The sequence below is a fragment of the Vigna radiata genome, chromosome 6, assembly GCF_000741045.1.
Source record: "Vigna radiata var. radiata cultivar VC1973A chromosome 6, Vradiata_ver6, whole genome shotgun sequence".
Lineage (NCBI taxonomy): Eukaryota > Viridiplantae > Streptophyta > Magnoliopsida > Fabales > Fabaceae > Vigna > Vigna radiata.
In genome coordinates, this window is record NC_028356.1 from 14,334,769 (window position 1) to 14,343,718 (window position 8,950).

Here is an 8,950-nt window from a genome sequence, read left to right on the forward strand (position 1 = left end):
CAACTCAATATACTATGCCAAATATTTTAAAGCAAAGAAATGAGTGAATATAGCTTTCCTCCACCAATTCACGTGACTTCCAAAGCCTTAAGGTGAAGAAAATCAATTCCTCTCACCTCCCAAGGGTTGACTTAACTTGTTTTGCTACCAAAAAGTAAAAAGAACTACCTTTCTCCTTCTACAACTCACTTTGCCGAGACACCCCTTTACCAAAGTCCTTTTCATTCTCTCTCTTCTAAGGCAATGACCANGAGCAACTTGATTAAATCACAAATGGTGAAGCAAATCCCAAGAACATTTGACTTTCACCTCTTCTACCTTGCATTGAATGCCATTTCTTCAATCCAATTGAAGCTTCCAACAAAGCACCGGACCCACCATATGTCATCCTCAAAAGTCTCCATCACAATAGTCCATCCTATGCTCACCTACTCACTTTGTAAAAATGNGTATCCAATTCTCTCTCTTCATAAAGCAAAGNGTGAACGGTTCACTCTTCTCAATGGGTTGCAATGACTAAAAGCTTTACTCATTCTTCAAGAAACCAAGTTTATCAAGCAACAAAATGATGAAACAATTCCCAAAGCTAGACATCACCGTGGGCCCCTTTGCCAAAAGGAATTTCCAATTCTCTCTTCTCCCATTCTTGGTCAACCTTGCAATGTAATATAAAACAACAACAAAAAAAAACTTCCTTGAAGATGCCAATCCTGGACGTCCGTAGCTTCCCAAGGTAAGGCTATCTTCTTTCCATCTCTTCTCCCAAGGCTAATATAACTCAACAAAGATGAAACAATGCAAACTACTTCACTCAAAATCATNCACGGTACAAGCTCACCTACTCCTATCCAATCACCTTTTCATTCTTCAAAATGAAATGAAAGCTCAAGGAAAATAACCACCGGACCCCACCATTTCATATTATGAAGCTAGAGAGAAACATTGTAATTACTAAATGGAATAAGTGCAAAGCACATTCCTTTCCAAAAAGAAAACGCTGCAGCAATTAAATGGAAGGAGGAAAATGCTTTTCTCCATTCAATCATCATGAACAACTTGCAATCATCTCCAAAAAAAACGTCCTAAAGCCGTGAACATTCATTTCCTCCAAAAAAATAAAAATAACAGAAAATGAAGTGTATCTCTATGGAAGTGGCAGCACTTTTCCAAAAGCTAGGACCNTGTAAGTGTCCAAAAATTTAGGGTAGGGTCCACCCTAAAACCCTAGTGCCAAGTCAAGTTTTTTTCCTATTGGGCTTAGGCTATCCTAACAAAATTGGCCCAAAATACAAAACTTAATTTAAAAAGCCTAATCTACTAAATTAAAATTTGACTAATCCTAAAGTGTCTTTGTGGAGAGTCTTCAATTAATTGGTGCCCTTCCAAAAGTCTTACAATGTGATTCCAAAATTTCCCTGAAAAATAAAAATAGGAATAATTAAGCTCAATTAATTCAAATTAATTAAAATCAGAATTATTGGTCTAATTAAGCCCAAATGGTGAAAATGACACAATAACTAAGAATTAAGCGCAAATCATCAGCACAATTCGGCGCGAAAAACTAAGTTAATGGTATAAAATATTGACTCATCATCTCTGTTGAAGTTGTGTGATATATGATGCCCTTAGACTTTATTGTCATTGCTAGTACAATGAAACCAACCCTACTAATGTTATTGCAACATTGTATGAGAGAGAGACCATACTCTCTTATACCCCAACCAATTAATTTATTGCACTAGGTTTTTGCACAGATGAAGCCTTTATGGCTTGAACTATAACCTTTTTATTTTATGGACATGTAGTTAAAGCATAGAGATACTAGGAAGACTGATTATGGAAAAACAGGTTTGAATGCACATGATTATTTTTTAAGTGTTTAAATTTGATTTGTTGAAGTGGTTTGTTTGAGTTGTTCAATTGTTTACTTTTATGTATAGGTTCATGCGAGAAAAAATACTTGGCACATGTTAACACATTATTAACAGAGGTGCAAAATATATGCATACAAACAACTCCTTTTGCATGGCTACTGTCCATTGACGTGGATATCAAAATGTGTAGGAAACTACTTTTACAATTGTGTAGTAGATGGTTAGAGAGGAGGGGTGGGTTTCAAGTTACGTTTGTCTGTATTCCATTCACCAAGTTAGATGTTTGCTTAGGTTTAGGAGTTATGGTTAATGGAGAGATGTTTAAGTTGTTTAAAGACGAAGTTGATTGTCATACTACGAGATTGTTTGACACAATTGATGAAAGTTTACATAATGTTTATGAACAACTTGAAAAGCGTATAAAAGGGGATGAAGTGGCTGATGTTTGTAGGTTATATTTACTGTTAGGCTTGAGTGAATTTTTTTTTTTTCGAAATAGAGGTGAAAAAGTTCATTTACGTTTATTTGAATTATTAGGTGATTTATCTTGTATCGAAAAGTATAATTAGGGGTGTTATTTATGATTATTCGGTTTCTAGTTTGTGTGATGCTGCATTGTGTGTAGATAAGAGACAAAAAAAATCACACTGTCATCTGGTTGGTTGTGTATTTGCATTACAGGTATATTTTCATGTTAGTTACAAAAGTTATTGTTATAATTTATAATTTTTAGTTATTTGAAATTGAATTTTGTATGTAACAGATCTGGGCAATGGAACATATGTTATTTGGTTAGAATAAGTTGGGTAAAACAAAAAGTTGTTTACCTAGAATCCTTCATTGGTTGCATGTTAAAGTTGGTGAAGCAAAAGTTGAAAAAGCTTTTTCCTCTAATGAAGTGAGATTAAAATAGTTATACTAATTACTTTTTATGTAATTTGTATTAATTTTAATATGATTTGTGTGCTTATTTTGTTTTGTGTAGGTCATTACTGAGGTATATGTAAGCAAAAAAGAGATGTTTATTGAAATAGTTGAAGCTTTAGATGGTCATCATAATGTTAGAGTGAAGGACAACTTGCATAGGCGATCTATTGCTGATATTGTTGTAGAAAATGAAGTTTTGCATGCTATAATTGTTGACCAAGAGGTTTTGATTGCCATGCTTGAGAAAGTGGTAGAGAAGCTACAAATGTTTCTTGCTAAGAAGAGGCAACAAAACGTTTATGATGCCACTACTCCATTTAAGAAGACAAAATCAGAGATAGATGATGACATATCAGTTGATGAGGTTGGGAACTCAAATTCAAAGGAAGATTATATGTTAGGTGATGATTTTGGGAGCAGAATTTTATAGAAAGATAATCAGATAGTACTTTACGGTGTTGGGAAGTCAAATGCAGAGAAAGATTTTGACATGGAAGGTGATGATGTTGGGAAAATTTACATTGAAAAAGTTGGTGATGTTTTAGGTGATGAAGATATGGATACTAAAAAATCTGACATGTACGCGCGATTAAAAGCTCAACCTAGGAAGCGTGTGAAAAGTGTTTCTTTGAAAACCCCTTGGACAAGATGAGATAGGAAAAATCGTAGGCGCATTAAATAGTTGATGAAGTTCTTTGTCTTTGAATATTTGTAAGAATTAATATGTTGTGCTAGAAAACAGAATTGTAATTTTGAATGATCTTAACGGTTCATATTTTGTGATGAATAGAGGTTGAATATTTGATCCATTTTTAATTGTTATTGAGTTGTTGAAAACAAATGTCAGGGTTGAGTTCAAGGTCTGAAACTGAAGAAAGAAACAATTTGAAGGAGGTACTTGAAACAATAAGCATTCCATATGAGGAAGCTTTCGGCTCACAAAATGTTTTATGAAGGAACACTTTTCACAATGTATGTTCTCTTATTTTTTCTAAAACAAGTTCAAAGTAAACAGAGAAAGTTACATATACAAATCCTAACTCTTAATGGTACCTTTTCATTTAAATTTTTGTATACTCTTTAAATCCAAATTTCAAATATTATAAATTTCTTAATTTTTGTACCTCTATATGTACTCCTTTATTATAACCACGTTATATTTTTTTTATTGTCCAGTCAAGTTTCTGTAAACTATAAAAATATGTCAACATTAAACTTTTTTAAAGCTAAAAATAATATAAAGAAGAAAAAAAAAATCACTTCAGAAGTAGAGAAATAAAATTAAACACTCTAAAAGGAAACTAACTAAAATTAATATAGCATATAAGTTAGAAAATTATAAGCTAATTTATCTTACTTGTTTTTATCATACTGAATACACCCAACCTTAATGTAGACAACAATAAATTTGACACTCATTTTGTACACTAACAAAATAGGTGAAATGCTTATAACTGCCAGAGTATCAAAGTTGTTTTACAAATGACATAAATATAACATTTGTGTAGAATATGCTTAAATATGACATCCATTTTCATCACATCTTTCAAATGACTTGACCAAAAAAATGTCATTACATACATGTGAGAGAAGTTAAACGTCATTGTCAAATTTGTTATCCCAAAACATTGTTGATGTTAGTTGTGGACGATTGCGTGTTTTGCATGTCATTGTGTAATGATGCAAGCAGTGACATGAACCCAGGGGATTGCACAGTTGCTACCTGCATTACACAACATCCAATGCATGACATTTACACCATCTTGTGAGTATGTACTTAGCAAGAAGCTTTGTTACTCGCTCTTGTGCCAGGATACATACACAATGTCTACAAATAATGCCTCTAAAGACAAAAAGCAAACAACTGCAATTGACATTCATCGTGTCTCGTTCAAATGTAATCATGAATACCCTCTCTTCCCTTATTTCATTACGAATGGAGTCCTTCGTCACCTTGTAATATGATGAATTATCTGCTACATGAACACCATCAACGAAACAATTAATTTTACCTCTAAATTCAAACTATATTTCTGCAAACTTAGTGATGGGTGTCGCGGCCGATACAAATTTTATTGCATATGAGAAATGCAGTATAGCTAGGAAGTGACTCCTAGGTCGTCTCTCAAGGACCAAATGTGGTTCGAGAATTAAGTCTAACACATAGTGGGGGGTTTTGAAAGTGTTTTTGTGAATAGAAATTAACTAAATTTAAACTGGAAATTAAATACAACCAAACATAATTGAAAACATTAAAATAACTTAACAAAGCATGAAGACCGAATGGTTCTACATTGAGACCGAACGATCTCTAAAGCAAATGGGGAAATTGGAAATGCAGGAAGATAAAGAAACCGAACAGAGTAAAAATCATAGTGAACATGAACAATAAACCGAACATAAAAGACAACATAGTGAATTAAAAGGGTAAACTAAACAATGCAAAAGACAAATATCGAAACACGATTAAAGCTATTAAAATGCAACACTCAATTAAAAAGATGAAAAACAATTAAACATGTAATTTAAAATATTCTAAGACAAAATAAAAATAAGAAAACATAAAGTTGTTTCTATCATTTCATATGACCATTTGCACATCCCAAAAGAAATTAAATTGCAATTGCTTCTAAAAGCCCTCTTCCAACCGTGAACCACTTCCTCCAAGTAAGAATGAATTTTCTTCTCCCAACATCACCACCGTACAAATAAAAAAATGTTTCTTCCTTTTCTAGCAAAATGGAAACAGTTGTGTCTTCCTCTTTCAATTCAAAAAGAGAATTCATCACCGTACACCTACTTTATTGAATTTAAAAGTGTCCTTTCAAAACATAATAAAGCAATGTGTGATTCATAATACTCCACGTAACTTCTAAAGAAACTAAAATTCTTCTCTTAAAATGAAGTCAATTCATCCTACCACCACCAAGCCGTCACTTCTACATGATGGACAAGACATTCACTAATTAAATTGCTACTTTCTCCCAATAAAACTTTTGTTCCAACTGTGACATCTTTCCAGCGCTGCATCTCCAACAAAATCCATCAAATAAAATGATGAATTGCTCTTCAAATGCTAAAATCAAGGAAGCCAAAAACGTGTTCTCTGCTGGACAAGAGAACAACTACCATTTTCCATCTAACCCCTTAAAGTGATATGTTACTCCATGTGTACTTGCTTCCCATCAATCAACGTTAAACCAAATGGAAGAAAAAAAATTTTAAAGCTTCCAGCAGCATGAATATAACCGTGCATTCATTCAATCAAAGTTGCAGCAACAAAAAAAAAAAAAATAGAAAAACAACAAATTGAAATTAATGCTTGCAAAAGAAAAGAGTGCTTCTCAATTTCATCCAATTCCTTTTACCGAGAAAAACATTTCCAAGCTCCAAAAAACATGTTCCAGCCGAAAATGAACGGTCTGCACCGTCCAACACTTTCAAAGTTTTACTGCCACCTTTAATCCTCCAAATTCCCAAGACCAAAAGGAGAGTCCCTCAAGTGACGGCTGGTAGCCTTTCTAAAAGGTCATGTGTCACAAAAAATTAGGGTGGGGCCCACCCTAAAAACCCTAAAATTACCAAGTGTCTTTTTACTATTTGGGCCCATCATTTTTTTGTCAAAAATTGGACCAATGTGCACAAGCTTGTCTAAAAAGTTTAAACAATTAAAATTACAATACAACTAAAATTTAAAATGTCTAAATGGAGAGTCTTGAATTTATTTTGTCTCCTCCAAATGTCCCAAATTGTGTTTCCAAAATTTTCCCTGAAAATAATAATGCAAATAATTAGCTCAGAAAAGTCAAATTAATTAAAATTAGAATTTCCGGTCAAATTAAGCATAATTAGGAAAAACGGGAAAATACCGGACAATTAAGCACAATTCTCTGATTAATTCTAGCACAATAAACTAAGTGAAATCAATAAAATATTGACTCATCACTTAGCATGTGTGTAATGCTTTTGGAATTGTCACTGTATGAGTGATTGTGACCCGTATGGAAGAGTTGTGTTTAACGATGTGAAGTCAACTTGGGATTTTTTTTTTCTGTCTTGTGTTGTAGTGCATTGTCATATTGTTTTACAAATTCTTGAAGAGTACTTTGTGAGTTAATATATCCATGAAAAAATGCATTCATACTCTCGCTTCTTTGAGTGGTTGACATGTTAGCCCAAAAACTATTTCTCAAGTAACAAGGAACCCACCTGCTTCGTTCTTCGTAAAGTGAAGAAAGTCATTCATTTGTTTGTAGTGAAAATATTATTATCATCCTTTCCTATCCATAAAAAAAACCCTCAACTAAATCAGAATTATACACAAGTTGCTTAAGTTGTCGCTTGATATCTTTGTAAGCGGCATAACCTTGTAACTTCTCAAGTATTTTTTTTCATTATATGCCACAAGCACCACCTATGACGAGTGTTAGGAAACACAAGTTCTATTGCTTTCTTCATTGTTTTGCATTGATCCATAATAATTCCTTGGGGTGCTTTGTTGGACATGCACCGAAGCCATGAATTAAATAGCCAAACAAATGAATCTGTCTCTTAACATAACAAACCACAACCTAATAATATTGATTGGCCATGGTGGTTGACACCAACGAAAGGAGCAAACAGCATGTCATAGTTATTCGTTAAGTATGTTGTGTCAAAAAATATGAGATCACCAAAATACTCACAAGCTGTCCTACTTCGTGCATCAGCCCAAAACACATTCAGTATGTGGTTGTCGTCATCAACATCAATATCGAAAAAGAAATCCTTATTGAATTCTCTCATGGAAGAAAAGTGGTTTAAGAGTGCCTTGACATCACCATCTTTTGATAATGCTCTTCTTTGTTTGGCGACATAATTTCTAACATCTTGTTCGACAAACTCCATGTTCTCATAACCTCCTGTAGCACAAACCAAGGTCCGAAAACTCTTGTTAATCCTAACTCATACTTCGACATTTTAGTCAAGTGTTCTTTTGACATTCAGATTCATCCTTTTATTGCCTTGGAACAATCTTGACTTTGTTGGACTAATATCATGAGTATGTACATCATCAAATGCTAAAATGTACCACTTCTCATCTCTTTTTGATACAATCATTTGAGCTGCACAATCATTAGCCAGTGTTGGACGTCCAATAATTTCATTCTGATTGGAGGCGACATATTTTCTAGCCTTAGAACACACCATCATGAAGTAACATAATTTGTTCTTGTTGTTCTTCCTTGAACTCGTTGTTCGAATTCCAAAACCCTTAGATATTACATATTGCCTATAAAATGGCTTGGCTTGATTAACACTTTCAAAAACCATTCCAACTATTGGAGGGATTGATTTAGGTTGAACATGGTTTTCATTTAATTCTTATGTAACTTTGTCATGTTGTTCATCAAATTCATTATCATCCAAAGATGTATTGATATTCTACATGTCCCAGGTTTTCCTACATTAATTCAATACAACAATAATTACTATTTAGTGGACTACATTATATGATCGTTGATAATCAACTATAACAATTTTGTTGATGTACATAACCACATATGAAAGAACAAATAGCCACTTACTGCACACCGTTAAATGTTGTTTATGAAATTTAATATCATCCAAACATGTATTTATATTCTTTTGTCCATGCTTTTCCTACATTAATTCAATACAAGAATAATTACTACTCACTGGAGTAAATAATACCATCCTTCATAATAAACTTAATATATTTTATATATGTACATAACCAATTTAACAAATAACCACTTACAAATGAGGAAATATCCATTTATTGCACCATTAATTTTGAATTTCACTTTCAAATGACCATTATGGAAACAATACTGTCACAGTATAAATATGAATAGGAAGTTGAGAAGATGACAAATACAAAGAAGATGATACATATAAATCCCTACATTAAATAACTTCAACAACCTTCTGGGCAACACAAGAATTTATCTTTTTCAAAAAATAATTGTATTGACTCAGCTATTTAATAGAACTTCGGTGGTTGTTGACAGAGATGCACCTCAATAAATGGCTTAGAGAACTCCATTCATTCATTCCATCTCCTACCAATTTTAGGGTTTATGGTTGCTCTAATAAATACATGATTGAAAAACAATCTTCCACACCTCTCATTGTAGTCGAAACTT

General features: G+C 33.1%; 1 protein-coding gene across 1 annotated transcript; it reads right to left on the reverse strand.

Moving 5' to 3' along the window:
• Positions 1 to 4,416: 4,416 nt before the first annotated feature.
• Positions 4,417 to 8,114, reverse strand: LOC106763462 (protein FAR1-RELATED SEQUENCE 4-like). Its single transcript, XM_014647651.1, has 4 exons — positions 7,805 to 8,114; positions 7,487 to 7,702; positions 4,713 to 4,774; positions 4,417 to 4,524 (listed from the first exon to the last, which is right to left on the reverse strand). Exons 1-4 carry the CDS (start codon positions 8,112 to 8,114, stop codon positions 4,417 to 4,419), a joined length of 696 nt encoding a protein of 231 aa, XP_014503137.1.
• Positions 8,115 to 8,950: the final 836 nt, after the last annotated feature.

Bases quoted from the DNA above. Each gene is read 5' to 3' on its own strand.
- LOC106763462 (XM_014647651.1), bottom strand. From the start codon at position 8,114: ATGGTTTTTGAAAGTGTTAATCAAGCCAAGCCATTTTATAGGCAATAT. The intron at 7,703-7,804 runs GCAATAAAAGGA...TTTGTGCTACAG, and splicing joins AAAGTCAAGATTGTTCCAAG to GAGGTTATGAGAACATGGAG. The intron at 4,525-4,712 runs GTATTCATGATT...TGTGTAATGCAG, and splicing joins ATGAAATAAGGGAAGAGAGG to GTAGCAACTGTGCAATCCCC.